The sequence below is a fragment of the Chelonia mydas genome, chromosome 5 (assembly GCF_015237465.2).
Source record: "Chelonia mydas isolate rCheMyd1 chromosome 5, rCheMyd1.pri.v2, whole genome shotgun sequence".
NCBI lineage: Eukaryota > Metazoa > Chordata > Testudines > Cheloniidae > Chelonia > Chelonia mydas.
In genome coordinates this window covers 109109462-109127480 of record NC_051245.2, presented here as the reverse complement: position 1 = coordinate 109127480, position 18019 = coordinate 109109462, and the positions used below count along the sequence as shown (strand labels likewise).

The 18019-nt window shown below is 40.3% G+C and overlaps 1 protein-coding gene across 7 annotated transcripts in view; it reads right to left on the bottom strand.

Annotated features, from left to right (window-relative positions):
* DENND4C (DENN domain containing 4C) overlaps positions 1-18019 on the bottom strand; it is a 119622-nt gene that overhangs the window by 59462 nt on the left and 42141 nt on the right. For all 7 annotated transcript variants that reach the window (XM_037902040.2, XM_043546315.1, XM_043546314.1 and 4 more), the window contains exons 2-8: positions 16002-16323; positions 9607-9859; positions 8314-8383; positions 5976-6145; positions 4388-4629; positions 1421-1487; positions 708-766 (exon numbers count right to left, since the gene is read on the bottom strand). In XM_037902040.2, coding sequence (XP_037757968.1) covers positions 708-766; positions 1421-1487; positions 4388-4629; positions 5976-6145; positions 8314-8383; positions 9607-9859; positions 16002-16306 — 1166 coding nt within the window. In that variant the 5' untranslated portion in view covers positions 16307-16323. The remainder of the gene's footprint in view (positions 1-707; positions 767-1420; positions 1488-4387; positions 4630-5975; positions 6146-8313; positions 8384-9606; positions 9860-16001; positions 16324-18019) is intronic.

Sequence of the window (18019 nt, the reverse complement as noted above, 5' to 3'; positions counted from 1 at the left end):
CAAAGTTTCCAGAGATAATATTGAACAAAGGTTGATTGAAGTGTTAAAATTGAAAAGCAAATTTGTAAATATAAATATGTATACTACAAATTTAAATTGTGCGTACAGGGCTCCAGAACAGAGACGGCTTCAGACTGCTTTTGCAGAGAATGTGCCAACCCCCATGGGCTACACAAATACATCTTTAGACTCATTTTTGCCTTCCACTGTGCTTGCACATGTATGCACACTAGCTGATTGTACGAAGCTGGTGGCCACACTCTCCCATGGATTAGAAGGGGGGGGAAAGGAAGTAGAACAACAAATAGTCTCTGTTGCAAAAGAAAAATATGGAGATCATGACGTATAACTCAGTTCCCAAAATATCAACTATTTAAAAAATAATCACTCTCAGCTAGCAATCTCTGCTCAAAAGAGATCCCACACTGAGCCAGCAAGCAATCATCTGCTGCTCACATATAGTAACTATTCAAGCATTATTACTCCCTCATGCATGACGGGGTTTGTACACTACTTTTCCACACAAACTGCATTATAAATATACGGTGTACATATATTTGACCTGTTCCCATTATTTGAGATTTGATCATATTATGGTAAAGTTTTACTTTATCTCACGCTTCATCCCCAACCCACTTGTTTTAAAAAACAAAAACAAAAAACCTTCATCAATAAACCATATAGAATTTAAACATTGTTAATGTTACCTGAGTGGCAAGGGTGTAGAAACTGGCTGAGACAATATTAATGCATCATGGGCAGAAAGCTGAAAAAGGTGAAAACATTAAATGGATTTATATGGCCAACTCAAGAGAGTACAATATTCCAATCAAAGTTTACGGCAGAATATTCTGATGGCACAGCAGGCACGCTGAAGACAGTACGTCACAATGCCATGCAGGGAAATATCACCAGGGATAACTCTTGAAAGTTCTGTTCACTGGGTCAAGACCACCCAGAGTAATCATTGAGACAACTCACAGCAGTTACAAGAAGCAGTCTGTGACACAGCACTGAACATTCAACCACTGCCTGGTGATTAACAGAGTGGCACTACAGACACTTCAAGAGGGGTGGCTCATCTGATCTACAGCAGCGGGGTGGATGGGTAGGTGAAAGAAGAAATATGGTACAGTAAAGGGTGCCTACAAAACAAAGAGGTAAGTAATGGAAATTTGAGGAACCAGAAGAACATTCTACTGCCAGTTTCATGACTGTAAATCTGGAAGAGCTCCCATGGACTTTCAAGTGAACTACTCCAAATTTACAGAGCTATAAGAGAGGAGCATTTGGCCCCTTGTGTAAAGAGTAGCTCTAAGGCTGAGGACAGAAGCCCAAAGGAAGAACCCACACTTTCAGTACCTGGGAGAAGGCCCACCCCACCTTTAGAACCAGAAACAGAAGCAGATATTTTAGTTACCTGTACAAGGATTCTTGGTCTTTGAGGTGAAGGGAAAGGTATATTGTGCATGAAATGGGATATGTGCCTGAAAAGAATATTTAAAAAAAAAAAAAACAGTTTTCAATTCAGCAAATTCAATTTTAAGTATAGCAGACAACCTTTTATCGGGTTTGTTTTTACAGATTTTCTTTTTTTTTTTTTTTTAAACTCCTTTATAGCAGTCCAGAGGAGGGTTTGCAAACTCACTCACTTACACACCTAACTGCTGTAGGACAACAAGGAGGAGATTCCTCAAGTCCTACAGCAAAAGGAAACTGCATTTAACTTCCTATAATATTGTGTCAAGCATCAATTATTCAGCGTATGAGAACAGGTGAAAGGTACACATTTTAAAATTCAAAGTTAAATTTATTTTTAAAACAGCATCTTGTTAAAAGAACCCACTTACCATGCCTACAAAATGCATTCTGATTATTAGTAGCACATGCTCAGGTTGTGTGTGTTTAGAATCTATGGCAAGTGCAGGTTTTATTATTGTTGTGTTTTTATTGCAGTGAATATTTTTCGAAATACACAACACTAAGCGGAGGTAAAAAGAGTACACTGCATACTACTTGCAAACAGGTACATTTAATCTGGGGATTAAGTGACATGGCATTGTCCCTCTGAACACAACTTCCCACCCACCCCCAGAAAATTATGAAAAATGGACCACGATCATCACTCTTTATTCTATCCATACTCTAATGACAGCAGGGAATTTCTCATTGCCTGCTAGCTCACTTAGAACAGTGAGAGTTTTGTCATGCTTCACACCTATATGCCCCAACCTCTCATAGCAGTAACTTCCAAGAGGGAGAGTTTCCATGCCAAATCCTTGGCTTTTCCCTTATCAAAATTTTTAACATTTCATTCATCCCTATGGCATCCAGCCAACAAGGGGGTCAATTAGCACTAACTGTGGCAGTTTAATTAGTCTGACACTTGTCCACTAGGAACTGGACAGAGACCATCCCACTCTTATCAAACACTGTAGTATAGTTAATAGCTGTAAAACAGTGGTAACACTTGGTCATTACAGACCCTGGGCTGGATTCAAATTGGCAGTCTAGAAGTCAAATGCTCTATATTTCATTGATTAATGCAGCTTCCCCAATATTTTATTAAAATAAGTGGGAGACTGGTAAAGTTATTCTCACCTCCCTCGCAGCTTAGTTTGAGGTGAATTTTGGGGTGTGGAGTGGGCAGGGGTTGTCAGTGTCGTTAACTAATCTCGATGGACATTGATCCTACATTTCATCCAAACTAACTTCCTGAATAATAGTCAGTAATACTCCATTCTCAAATAAAATTAAGTCATCGGAGATCTATTCATGGGTCTTCGTTAGGTCAGGAGATTACTGAGCAGATTGGTTCAGTATGATATTCTCTGATTTCAAGCCACTGTAAAATCCTACCTTTGGAAAAATCCCCAGGGAACTGGGAACTATCAACTTAAGGTCATCTGCACTTATTTTTGTTTATATCTTCTGAGACATGATTACACAACACGGAACTAAAAGCTCCAATAGCTTACAGTTTTCAAAGATAAAAATTCTTAAATCGCTACTTTTAATATTGTAGGTGGTATTTGAATCTAGTTACATTACTAATTCAATTACCATTTTAGCAGTGTACACAATACCTTAACAGATAGAAATGATGGTTTAAGCTACAGTTTATGTTTCAAGCACTTTTAGACTGTAATTGTACAGCGACATTACTCTAACACCAATCTTAAAAGGAGAGATTCATTAGTTATTAATCCAGCCTTAAAAAAACGTAATAGCCCATCCTGAAACATAACATATTATTCCATCATCACTAATCTGAATAACCAAAAACTAGAAAATCTCCAGCCTCAGCCTGATAAATTGGTGATTAGGAGGCAGAGAGGAGAGTTTCACTGATGACAGGAATCAAATATCAGTGCTACAGGTCAGAATCATCCAAATGTACCTTCCCATTAATAGGATTACAGTCTCCTCTGTACTCGGTTAACATACACAGTTGTCTAATACGGTCTTCACTACTTGCAATGAGCTGTACAGAGATCATTTAGTTAAGATTCATAAAAATGCTCTAAAGGCCTCTTTATCCATACATAAATTGCTACAAAAATATCTCCTTCCCACATTCCTAGTGTGTAAAGAAAGTAAATATTAGCAGCTCTGGGACCTCAAGGGCACAGTGGGAGACACAAAAGATACCACCAAGATGCATATTGTCTTTTAGATGTCCTTTCCAAAAAGGAAAGGAAACAAAGGGGAAGAGAGAAAGAACACCAAAGTCTGCACTGGATGGTCTGATGAAATGTAACCAATAAACCAATGACACGGTCATTTCTAGAAGTGTGCCATTTCTGTAAGTCTCAATATTTCCAGCACACCTGCCACTTTTTTCAAGTGTTGTGAATTAGTTTGTTAGGCATCTGATGGGAGCCATGAAATCCTGTTTCTTATAGAGATGGTCATGACCACTCTACATTAATTGCTAATTTAAAAAATAGACTAAATATGCATATTCTTTAAATATCCTTAGAGTACCCTGTTTATACCCTCAGTGACTTCATACCAAATCAATTCATTTTAAAAGAACAGATTTATTTCTCTAAATTGCAGCGCTGCAAATGTAAGTCAGGATCTAAAAATCTAGCTGTTTTTTGCCTCTTCTGTCACCAGTAAGGGAACATGGAGACAGAACGTTAATAAATGAGGCAGCAAAAAATCCAGTCCACTCCTCACAGCACTACTGCAGAGCCCAGATGTCTAACAGTAGGAACAAGTAATTTTTGTCAATTCAGTAAAAGACATAGTACAGTTAAGAGTACAGAACAAATACATCAAGTAAGAAGGTGCTATTTACATATGGTCACCTCACTTTTTGAGCTACAGCTACATTTAAGTGCCTTGAAACATTAATTTATTTGGAAGATGCCAAACATACTTTTCAATGGGAAGAGGATGAGGCCCAGAGACAGAGAGCTTGTAGATGAACATAAGAAATTTTCGAAAGGCTTCAAAGAAAGGCCAGTGAGAGAGAAGGCAGATGCACGTGTTGGAATTGATGGATTTGGAAGTAACCACTTTTCGCTCCACAGCTGTCAGGAGACCCAGCTGCATATGCTGCTTTTCTGTTAGCAGCTCCCGGGAATAAGGCTCATAAAATTGAATAGCAGCACCGTACACCTGAAGGATGAACAAAAACAAACAAAAACACAAACAAGCAAATGGTTATGACCAATATTAAACAGAAAGTTCGGTTTGATTTCTTTAAAGTACTCTTCATTCTTTTTGCTGAGTGTTTGTACAATGGGGCCCTAGTCCATGGCTGGGGATCCTAGGCACAACAATACACATACACAAATGAAATATTTGATTCTATATTAAAGCATCCTTATGAATATATAAATATGAACTTCTAAGTTTTTCACTATTTCTTCTGTCTCTCCCTCTGCCCCCCAAAAAGTTTATATATAGTAAACTAATAACATCCAGAAGGAACTCGATGAAGTGGCACCTTCTACACAACCCAAACCAATTTAGAAAACCATTATGTTTCTCAACATTTCCATGTGAGGGTCGCACTAAATACAAAGGAGCTTGAAGTTTAGAATCCATTTTACATGGACTTTTGACAAAAAAGTGACTTTTGTTAACACTCCCAATCATGCCAACCAGAGTTCCAGGTTAACTGAAATATACTGGAAAACTGATAATGCACGATCAATAACCTATTATGTTCCTTATAAAGGAAAAAGGTTGATACAGGTTTCACTTGTCCTTTGGTCAATAAGGTTACTAAGTTGGAGAAATGGTTTGGGGCTTCTTGGATGACCATGGAGCAATATTAGAGCTAGGTACTGTGTGATGAGACCAACAGAAACTAAATCTAAATATTATAAATGAGGCAACTGAAGAGCCCCTTTTCAGTTGAACAGCTTTTCTAGAGATGGATTAAAACTTCTCTTGCCCACATGGAGTGACTGTGGATTTCCTGATCCACCAGGTCCCGCAATTTTAGTTCTATGGAACCATAACTGTGTGCTTCATTCCCATGGGACTAACCACCACAAAAAACTCTTCATATTATTTCCTTCCTTCCTGCCTGCCTGCCTGCCCACCCCTTGCCTTCCTATAGGCTCAGCCACCTCGAGCTCTGCATAGGCACTATCACCCCAGTGTTCATTTTGGGGCCAGTTTCCTACATGTTTTTTTGTGCATTTTGGACATTAGATTTCAGAATTCCCCCAAAGTTCTAGAAGCAAGACTAATTACTTGACGGGGAAAGGAGATTATTTTAGCTAGTCAGTCAGTCACAAGTGACCAGGGGGATTTGTATTTCCTCTTTCCACAATAAATCCAAAGTGCATCGGTGACAGACATTCAGTAGGATAACTGAAATTTCTCAAATACTGAAGGAGTAATGTATATTTTCTCTCAATACCAATTGAATTCTAGCTTTGGATAAGTCCTGATATCAACCATTAAAAAAACAACAACAACAAATAAACCAACACAATATTCAATCATACCTTTTCTGCAGAAGAACCAGTCAGGACAAATGTTGAAAACACTGGTAATGGGTATTTGGTTTGAGGATCCCAGCATTCAATAGTGGCTCCCATAGGAAGGCAGAAAAGAGGTACAGATTCTGACAATGGGAATGACTCATAATCGTCCTCTGGATATCTGAAAATTAAGCCTTTTGGGGGAAAAAGAAGGAAAGATTGACAAGTGCATTTTCAATGCTCTGCAAGCCTTGAACAAAGTAACAGCAGTATGTTTTCTATAGCTATACATTAAGATTTACTGCTAACCAGACATCATAACTGTGTGTATATAAAACCTTAGGTGGGGCAGGGGAGAATTCCTGTTAAACTGGCAGAGACTAAACAATCTAATGTGGATTTCAAATACCCACGTAAGTTTAAAACTCACTTTTTGTAATAGTTCAAACAATTCCAGATTGTAAACTTTGATAACTGAATGTTTGGCTTTAAACTATATAGGAGCTGCTTAAAACTTATTCTAATAAGTAGATGTGCCATTTAAAGTGATTACAAAGGAATTCCCCAGGGAGGAAGCTACACTAACAATGCCTTGCTGAGCAAAATTAATGTTCAATTGAACAGAAAGATGAACTCACTAACTGGCTGTCTACTTTAAAACTTCAATTAATTTATATTAATCCTTTGGTAATTTAACTGCTAGTACAGACGTGTGACCATTAAATACCTTCTGGCTGGCTGAGATAGTCCTGAATTACTAGAAACACTGCATAGAAATATCAGCATACCAATGTCACTTATCTAGGTTATTGTATAGCACCATCCACCCTAGTATCTATGGTTTCCAGCTCCACGTAGGAAATAAACGTTGGCAATTTATTCCATTCAATGGGCAAAGGAAGAGGCTTGTCCCTAGACTTCTGATGTCTTATGCTCCATAAGCCCAACTGGGAAGGTCTCTTTTTTGGAAACCTAATGCTACTGCCACTATTTTCATGTAAATTCAGACACAAAGAGATTTCCCCACCAGTTCTTGGTTGGGACATTCCTCAGCCCCTCTCCTTCACTTAAAACAGGTGAACAGATTGCAGGAGGACAGAAGAAATGCACCTAGCTTCCATGGTATATGCAAAATGTTCTGATGGTTGTGAGGAACACACAAATAAAAACAAAAGGTTGCCTGGAACCTCCAACCACTTCTTACTCCCCACCATTCCCCAAAACACAACCAAAATAAAGACAAGCTTTTTGCTGACTAAAAGCAAATACAAATGCTTGCTAAACTGAGTTAAGATACCTGGCTGCAGAGTCTGCCAAGGCAAGCCATAAAAATAAAGGAAACAAGCAGCGAAGTCAGTACAGAACACAGCCAATTGCTTGTAATAATGGTAGTCATTTGGTAGTGTATTATACCTAATCTCCTCAGACTGAACTGGCTTCCAATTTCCTACCAAGTGCAATCAGAAGTTAAGAACTGCTAAGTGTCAGGCATCTTACAAGGCACCCAGACCATTGGTGGTAATTCAATGCCTCTCCACAGCCCTGCTAAAATATAACTTATCCAGGTGGTCTACTGGGATGCCCTTGCAGTTTCTTCACCCGACTACAATGACAAATAACATGCAGCCAATATAGTTAATCCTCTGCTCCTCCTCTTAAATCCAAGCTAGCTGGGAGGTGGCTATTCCAGGCTTTCACCCTGATTTTTTTAAACCCCTCCTCAACAATCAACACTCCAAGCTACACCCCGACTCAAACTACCCTTCAGTTTCCCAAACACCACCTCTCCCTGGCATTCTCAGGCTCCATCATCCTGGCTCCTACAAGCCCCACACCTGCTACTGAAGGGTATACAGGACTAGGCTACTGCCTCATTTCCATCTGCTCTCAGCATGCAGGTCTGTGGGGCATGGACTACTTGTTCTCAATGGCGAGAAACATCACATATGGAGCTGCTTAAGACTGAGAAGTTATGAAGCTGCTTGTGCTCTCTACAGCCCTACATCATTTAATTCCCCTCTGTCTACACACTACATCTCAGATGCTCCTGCTGGCAGTCACTAGATTTGACCAAGAGGGAGCTAAAATGAGGACATTCCCAGTGATGGGCCCTGAACTCTAATCTTAGCTTGTTCAACAAAGGCCAAGTTGATCTACCTTTACAGCTAGGTACAAGTGGGATAAGCTGAGGAAAGGATTATAGGAATTCATTTTGGTTGACATTTGTCAATGGCTGTTATACACTGGATCTCTGCCCTGAAATCAAAGTTAATAAGTTGAAAGAATAATTTAAAATAAAGTTAGGCAGGACACTCATATACTTCTGCGAATATATTTAGGTGCTCTTCTTTGCAAAACTTACCAGCTTTATATGCTATTGAGTTAGAAGCCGGCATAGACTTCTTATAACAGAGGTACACACTGGACCCCCACTGTAAGACACAAATCAAGTCTCATCAAAACCCACAGAGACAGCACCTGAATGGAGCAGTACAGATTAAGTGTTTGAACCTATTTACAGTTATACCCAAAGCAGAGACATTTAAATAAAAAATGTAAGAGGAAACATTGTTGGCGTTCATCAGCCCAACACAACACGACATCATGAAATTCAGAGTTAATACTGTGCCCTTTATCAAAGGTCATAAGTAAAAAGACACACGCACTGTCCTGTGGCCAACAAATAACGAAACAGGTACAGGTGAAATAAAGCAACTGCAGCTTTCACTTCTGCATTTCCTTCCTTCTGTCATTCAAATCAGACCCTTAGAGGGACATCATAAGCTTTTACAGAATCGGAAACCAATGGCAATGTTTCCACAGTGTTTTTTGTGGGGGCTGGGGTATGACAACGTATACAAGTGTTTTAAAAACAGATTTCCCCGCAGTGTTTGAAAACTAAAGGAGTGCTGCACTAAGGGCATGTCTAAACTATCGGTACTGCAGCAACATAGTTGCAGCACGCTGCAGTAGCATAGGTATTTCTGAAAAGGGTTTCTCCATCAATGTAGGTAATTCACCTCCCTGAGTGGCCAGAGCTAGGTCAACAGAAAAATTCTCCTGTTGACCTAGCCAGATCTACACCCAGGGTTTGGGAGGCTTAACTACGATCCTCAGACACTGCAAGTGACATAGCTAGGTCAATCTAAATTTTAAGTGTACTCTACAGCTCAGAAACTGAAGGCAAAGCAGACTATAAACAAAAGTAAAGCTAATTTCACTGGTGTACTGTCCAACGGAAAGTCCAAACAAAGAATATAAGCAGTGAGCTGGATTCTCTGACTTTTAACAAAACAGTGTTATCAGTAATAGAGGTAAAGAAATGTGTTTACAGTGGTTTTTGTATTGGCCCTCAAGTACCACTAAGGTGGTTTGTTTTTTCCTTTTCCTTTTAAAGGGGATAGTGTGTCAATGTGCAACTTGAGAAAATGACTAGTTAGTTAATGGAAACAATCCTGGCAGGAAGCTTCTAAGGAAAAGCTGAAAGAAGAAGAACTACAAAACAAATATGACGTTAAGTCATACTGAGAATGAAAATATATTAATAATAGAATACACACACTAATAACAGCATTAGAGAGTCCAAAGCCTTCCCGTTTTGTCCCTTTTTGTTTTAGAAAGGCCTAAACTTTTAAAATGACACATTTATTCTCACCATGCCACAATTTAAGTTCTTATCAACTTTGCAGAACGTATGGGGAGGCGTTTCTCCTTTGCTGGTAACAATAACACAGATATCTGTTACAGCCAAGGAATTCTGAGGCCGTACTGGAGGAGCCCTTCGATAGGTAATAAAGATTCGTTGGGAAGTAGCTGAACTGTTGTTAACATTGGCACAACGACCGTAGGGAGTAGCTTGGATCACCTCACAGCCTAAAATTACACGTTCCTTCCCTTCGTATAGAACTCTGCAGATGAGGGAAACAAATAGAAAGATACAAACGTTACACACAGATACATCATGTTATTTGTACAGATACATGTATGCTGTCTTTCTAGGACTGCAATCAGCTTTGCACATCAATAGTAAATAATTGACGTGTGAGAAGTGTACATTTCAGAGTCATCTTAACCATAGTCTCACAAGAGCAAGAGCTGTGAGGGATGTGAAAATATACAGTAGGCAACTGGCCTATGCAGAGAAACTTTTAAAAAGGGGACTTCAGTGGGAATGGCAAGTCTTCAGCATTTCTGTGAGGTGCCTAAATATGGACGTAGGTGTGTAATTTTCGGACCCCAAGTCTGAAAGTTTGGCCCTAAGTACTTAACTAAAGGAACAGTGGAGGTGTTGCACTGTCAGTTGTAAAAGGAAGCTTTCACAATATTTCCTCACACTATATCTAAACATGTCTTATGCTAGGAGTTATTCCTTTTCAGAAGCACTAAAATGTCACCAATTTCAATTATTTTTAAGGGACTACTAGAAAAAACAGAAATTTGCTAGCTTGGTCAGCTTTTAGAAAAGTGGGCCAATCAAAGTTTAGATTCATGGTCTCTCTGGCATTTTTTGTAGGGGTTCTTAATCTGAAACACTAGCCAATTAAAAGGATTAAATTTTCTGTTTAGTTTGCTGGGATAACCGCTAACTTCCAGGAGTAGAAACCTGTAAGTATCCTCAGCATGGAGAAAAAGTTGCTTGGACATGAACAGTGGCAAGAAATATACAATTCAAACTGTACCAAATCATATTTCTAAAATAATAATACAACATGCGAGTTTTATCTTCCCCCATCCAAAAGAAAGCAATTGTTCTGTCTAATCAGACCTTCGCACCACTCATACTTACCACTTTCACACAATTTTAAACAATATTCTAAAAATCTTAACATGCCTCTTTTGTTTCCCTTGACTAAACACATTTAGTTATGCTGAGGAGTCTCTTTTTCTTGTTTCCAAGAACACTGGCACCTAGCATCTCATCACATATGTTCCTTTCTGGTAAGTGGATAGAGTACCTGCAATTGTAACTGTCCCCAAACATCCTGTGCCAATCACTTCTGTGACATACCACTTATAAGTCTTAAGAGCATACCATGCATTTGTGTCCATGTATTAAAAAACCTAGTACCTAGAGTATTACATTCAAGCAAAAAGATCAAGTCAACTGAGAGTATGATATAGCTTTCATATTATGTCAGCATGTAGCAGGCTAAACCAGTCAGTTGAGCCACAGAAAACTCTTGCACAGTGGACTTCAAAAAGCAATTTTAGTCCATTAAAGGTCTGATCTTGATCCTGCACCACTGAACTGGATGGACACTAAGTCAGACTTCTTGCCCCTTACTATGAGATTATTTCTTTGGGTTGCACAATAACAATTGTATGTACATAAGAACTCAGATGGTGCAGAATGCAATATAAAAATGGATAGAGAGAGCATGCCGTATATCATATTACCCTCACTTTTGACTTACTTGAAAAGTGAAGTGTTCCTTTGTACCTGGCATGGAAAATTTTAACTGAACAAATTAAGTCCAGCAAAGTTTTAAGAAACTGAAGATAGGGTCTTATAATGGGAAAAAGTATCAGAATCTTAATTCAGACATCTTGGACAGAGGAGTGCTCAAGAGAGTATTTCTAAAATGCACCCTTCACATGACATTTTTTATGACAAGATTAAATAAAATGTATGGGGGGGGGGGGGGGGCGGGAAGAATCAAACTATTCCCAGCAAAATATACAGCATTGCCACCACAAAAAAATATTGGTAGTCCCATAATTTTAATATTAGCAAAAAATATTACCTTCTACTTGAGTTTCAGAGGTTTCAAATTAAAGGCCTATTTATAGTTCACAAGTGTTTAATATCACAGATAATTTTTTTAAAATTTTTTTTAACACTAAAATAAGTTTATTCTTGAAGCATGTTTCCAACTAGACTTCAGCTTCTAAAAAGGGGATATTGCATCCCTCAATCCCTACGGTAAAATTTCATACATTTCCAAGTGCTACCAGAAAGATGCTTAAAGATCCCGGAATTAATCAATGATTTCAAACATTTTTAAGACCAGATGTTTAATCAGGCTTCGAAATTGCCTATCAGGTTCATAAAAAGGAAATTCACTAGGCTAGCAATGTGACAAAACCAAACCAGTTCCTGGCTTCATGCACAGTAATGAAATCCAGAAGCAGACTATTAGAAGAAAGGTATTTGTAACATTCCAGACCATTTGATCTTTGGGACATGTAACTGTTAACCACAGCACTTCAGGTTTAGGTCACCCTTCAATACGTGAGCAAAGCCCTCTCTCACCAGCGTGTGATAAGTTTGCTTCTATTGAGTTCAGCTTCCACACAACCACCCCTTTCAGATTTATCAGCAGAGGTGCAGCCCTAATCAGAACATACAATTTACTCTTGTACAACATTTAGGAGATAGACCTTTCGAAGGATAAGAACTGTTCCCTATTTCAGTGATCTCATACTTTGGACCTGATCCACCACCTAATCAACGGGAGGGGCTTTCTGCTGACTACAATAGGATTTAGATCAGGACTTTTACTTGGAACGTAGCCATCCATTTCTTCAGGATAAGTGTCTCCTTCTCAAGTGACTCAGAATGTCTCTGTTCACCAGATTCAATTCATGTCATAGGCATATGTTCGGTCCTCAAATCTACTAGATTTAAGACATGTCACAATGCATCAGTCAACAGCACTTAGAGGAAAAAGTGCTGCTTTCCCACAATCAAGGAAATCTGTAAAAATAATTGATCTAAAAATACTAGGAACAATTTCAAATAATACATCAACTACTGCACTGTTTTATACCATATTCTAGTACAGTACACCCAGGGCTCACTCTAGTTTGATTCCTCCTCCTGCTTCAAGCTGGACCTCTGACTCTACTGGCCTTTGTATTAAGCAAGTCTCTGCAGCACAGCAACCCTTCCTATCTCTGTTAAAGAGAGTTAGGAAGGCAATTTACAAATATTAAATAGCAGGAGAAGCCAAAGCTAGCGCAAAAAATGTGGTGGGTCAGAAGATTTAGGAATGCCATTAAGTTTCTACTTATATTAGCATTATTAGGTATCACAAAGCCTAAGTCATTATTTGCCTCATGTAATTATTAATTTTCCCATGTAAATGTGAAAAACAGGATTCTGTGAAATGGGCCGTAAGGCATTATGGAACGCTACAAGTATTACAAATAGCTCCCAATTGAACACAGTTAAACCAACTCTCAATGAGGGGACTACACCCTCATCTGCTTTGAGATGAAATTTGGTGAAGACAGATTTTTAATCAGTCAATATTTCTGCAGGTACTCTCGTTAAAAAAAAAGCAGACAGTACGAGATGGGTCCAAGACACAGGTTACAAGGACTCCAAAATTATAAGCAGCTGAAAGTCAACAATACTTCTGAAGGATTATTTGTGAAAAGAGAACTCAAGTGCATGTTTTCTGGGCTACCCAGGACAGGTTAGCTTTCCTTATTTGTGCATTCAGTACTGTGTTCAACTCTTCACTATCACTGAATGATATAAGAGATTCAAGAATTTTGTCTTTTATTTAAAATGTTTAGAACAGGTTTAGAAGTCCCTGCCAGGTGGTTCTAGGGGAGGAAAGAGGGAACACATGCATAGACCCCTCACTTCCTGCAAGGTGGGGGGGAGGCTTCAGATTTCAGACACTTATCTTCAGGTTGTTAAGATGGAATCGGTCTCTCTCTCACACACACCCCCACCCACCCATCAAGGCAGCATCCTATTTAGACTCCCAACATGCTCCCCTTCCTAGAAGCTGAGGGAAGCTTCTATCAGTTTATCTATTCTACCCACTCTTTGGCTGAATGGTTTAGTCCTCTGGCTGTTCAGTGTCTGGCAAGTCTGAGTCAATGGGCGGGGGGCAGAGAGCAGAAGAGAAGTAGAGTATTGACAGATCTTGGGAGAGGCAGTCTGAGGGGGAACACGGTCATGACACACTTTGCACAACTCAGAGGTGGAGGTGTGGATAGGGCACAAAAAGTAACTTAAAACCACCTTTGAGATTCCACTGTCCTGGGTCTGCCCTGGTGCCAATGTGGACCCCAGTTCAATTTTGAACAGGCTGGAAGAGGACTTTATAAGCGCCACAGGGGAAATATTTCCATTGTACTGTAAGCCTGAGTTTTACAATCCATCCCTCTCCAACTTTTCTGAGACAAGTTCCAGGAGGAAGCAAGCCTGTATGCTTTCTATCTAAAAAAGAGTGTTTTTTGCACATTTGAAGTTTCAAAATTCATCACAGTGTTTTGATATACAAGAAGGTTTACAAAACTTGAGGTTCTCAACTCTGAGAAGTCTAATTTCATGGTCCACATGCAACTACAAAAATATCTTGGTCTAATTAGTCCTCACTAAAGATATCTAGAAATATTTGTGATTAAGGATGTGAGGATAATTTTGGATTTATTGGTTACAATAATATAAAACTCGAAGGAGCTTTAGTAAAGCTTGTCAGTTTGTAAACTCCTTGATTGATTTTGAAAGAATTACAAATATCACAGACATCAAACAGAGCTGTTACAGTTCTGCAAAACAAATATATTTAGTTTAAATACAGAAGTAGAAGTTCTTCAGGAGCATGTAAGCTTCATAAATCAAAAAGCTGTGGTTCCAAAAGAATAAGTAAATTTAGACACCCCAGCAGAGCTCTACACAAGGTCCAATCTCTGCAAAAAAAAAAAAACCTGTCAGAACATAAGAAACACAATCTCATAGGTGATCATAGGACAGTACAGTGATGAGGGCCATATAAGTACCTAGATATCTGAAAACCCTAAAGACTCTGGTTCAAGCACTACCAATCATTTTACTCCACTACGATATTAAAGGTGGCTACTTTCATAGTTTGTGTGCATTTATTCCCACATGTTCATAAGTCTTCTAAAATCACCACCTTCCAGTATGGCGTATAGCAGGGGCAGGCAAACTTTTTGGCCTGAGGGCCGCATCAGGTTTCCGAAATTGTATGGAGGGCCGGTTAGGGGAGGCTGAGCCTCCCCATACAGCCAGGCATGGGCCAGCCCCGGCCCCTGCCCCCTATCCGACCCCCCCTGCTTCTTGCCCCTGACAGCCCCTCCAGCACCCCTGCCCCATCCAACCCCCCCTGTTCCCTGATGGCCCCCCCAGGACCCCTGCCCCATCCAACCACCCCTTCTCCCTGTCCCCTGACTGCCCCCAGAACCCCTGCCCGCCCCCCGCCATTCCATCCAACCCCGCCTCTCCTTCCTGACTGCCCACCAGACACCTGCCCCCATTCAACCCCTCTGTTCCCCACCCTCTGACCGCCCCAACCCCATCCACACCCCTGCCCCCCCGCTCCGAACCCCCTGCCCTCTATCCAACACCCCCACACACATACTCCCTGCCCTTACAGTGCTGCCTGGAGCACCGGTGGCTAGCGGCACTGCAGCCACACTGCTCAGAGCACCAGGACAGGCAGCCGCAACTCTGCAGCCCAGAGCATTGCGCCGGCGGCGCAGTGAGCTCAGGCTGCAGGGGAGGGGCCAGGGGCTAGCCTCTGGGCCAGGAGCTCAGGGGCCAGGCAGGAGGGTCCCGCGGGCCAGATGTGGCTCACAGGCCATAGTTTGCCCACATCTGGCATATAGTGTAGTGTTTTCTGTTTCTGGTTTCCTTATGTTGTTAACTATACATTCACCACTTTCCATGATCTTCCCTCTGGACCTCTCTACAATTTCTATGTCCCAGGAAAGAATCTCATGTATCCACTTTTATGTCTCAACTCATCACAGTGTAGTCTCATCATTATTGATTTAGACATATTCCACTTGGTCATTTTGACAAATATTATTTAAGAAGAATGTCACTTGTCTCTTGCACTGCATTTCAAAAAGGGAACAAATCTCTCTCACACACACACACACACACACTCTTCAGAGTTAAGTGACAGATCTGACCAGGTTATTAAAATCAGCATTATCATTATGTAAATAAAAATTCATGCTTTTTTTTTTTGCAAATCCTTGCTTCAGTAACAATCCAATTCTTATTCTCTTTCTACAAAAAGTCACGTATGATAAACAAACAAATAATTAAAGGACTCTCACCCAACGTCAGTAAGCGGTGGTTTGTCCCGGCCCCTCTTGTAGCAAAGAAAAAGCTCTGGACTTTTAAGACTCCCATAGTTCAAGTTGGCTTGAAGGGCCGTGGGGGTGGCTTCAACACAGGTGTAACCCTCAGGCACCGTTTCACCAGCTGACTTGATGATGACAGCTAGGTCTGTAATTGGAGCCTTTGGCCCAACTGACTTTGTTTCAAATCGGTTTACTTCTTGGTCCAGAGAGGTAGAAGTATCAGTGAGTCCTGCCACTACAAAGTAGTCGGCCACTCTTGGACCTTTGTCTTCTATCATGGTTGTCTCTGTACTTCCTGAAAAAGAAAGAAGTGAACAGGTTGACAACTTTCACATGAATTTTGTATGTTATCTTCTTCACAAGAGCTAAGATTACAGAAATAAAAGTGTTTTAAAATTAATTTTAGTAAATCAAGCATTTCAATATATAATCCCAAAAATTAAATGAAAGATGTAGGGCAAGCCCCAGGATTAATCCTCCCAAAGGTTCATACTGCTCAATGAAATACAACATTGTACGTATTGGAGTTTCTAGTTATGTCATCAAAAGGTGAGTTTGGGTATTAAGATCAATGAACAAATGAACTAAGAAACTTGACAGTAGGTACTTTAAGGATTCCTCTGGTTAGGAGCTGGAAGGGGACAAACAAAGAGGGGTCAGTTGGCATTTGTCAACTTTGCCCGACCTTAAATCCTCTCAGGGTCATCAATTCATTCAGGTACCTACAATGCATCTCCTCCAGTTAAAGTGTATATTCTTCATTGCTAGTGTCCTTAAGGCTAATCCATGGCCATACATTAAAAAGCTGTATTGTTCCCTTTTACACACTCTGCTTCAGTGTTACGTTGCTATGCACAACAAAGAAAGCAATACAAGTTACGTGCTTACTACAGTATCTTTTGCACACTTCATTTTATTTCAGAGTTGAGAAATAACACTGCAGCCTTCATGCCTTTGCCTAGCAATTTGAACATCTGGAGTTGATTTTACACAACTGCGTATCCGTCATCATATTCCATCAGCATATGTCACCACTCAGTGGCACATTCCAGGCCTGGAATAACCTACTGTTCTGCAGCATAGGATGAATACATCTCTCTTCTGGAATAATGAAGTGCAATTTCATAATGGTGAGAAAAGTAGCTGCTAGCCTGCATTTAAAAATCCTGGGTGCATTGAATGATTAGCTTGTCAGATCTTAGGAAATTCCTAGTTTTGCTCAGAAACAAGAAGAGAGACTTTTTGTAACTAACTTACTACCCATCACAATATCATGCTCTTGTGGGAGCCTCACACGACTACACACAGAATATCAGAGTTGGAAGGGACCTCAGGAGGTCATCTAGTCCAACCCCCTGCTCAAAGCAGGACCAATCCCCAATTTTTGCCCCAGATCTCTAAATGGCCCCCTCAAGGATTGAACTCACAACCCTGGGTTTAGCAGACCAATGCTCACACCACTGAGCTATCCTTCTTCTTAAACCAAAGCAGTACCATTGCTCCAGCAGAACTCCTAGGCCCAGTCAGCTATACCCAAGCTACAGCCCTAAAAGAGTGCAGAAGCTGAACTTCTGCCTGCACACCTTAGCATGTCCACCACTAGGGAGATTCCTGGAAACCCATGAGATTGGAGGATCCAGGAGTGTTGAATAAATACAGGGGGAGCCACGGAAATTGAAATTCTTCACATGGGGAAAAAAACACACCTCTTTATTCTCAGGGTTTATAAAGTTCTTATTAAGTCTGTTTGCAATTTCAGTGACACTTTCAGGTCTAAGGCCATCCAAGTCCTCTTCTCCACAACCAAAAGTAATACAAAGCTAACTGAGTGGGGAAGCAGACAGACACCGTTCCTTCTGTTAATGGCACCATAGGGTTTAAATCCAAGATTCCCTCCCCCAGACACCCATCTACCGATTACCTCATATACAGATACGAGGAACGTAGTCAGGCAGCCAGGAGGAGGGAGGAGAGTAGAGGAGACAGTATAA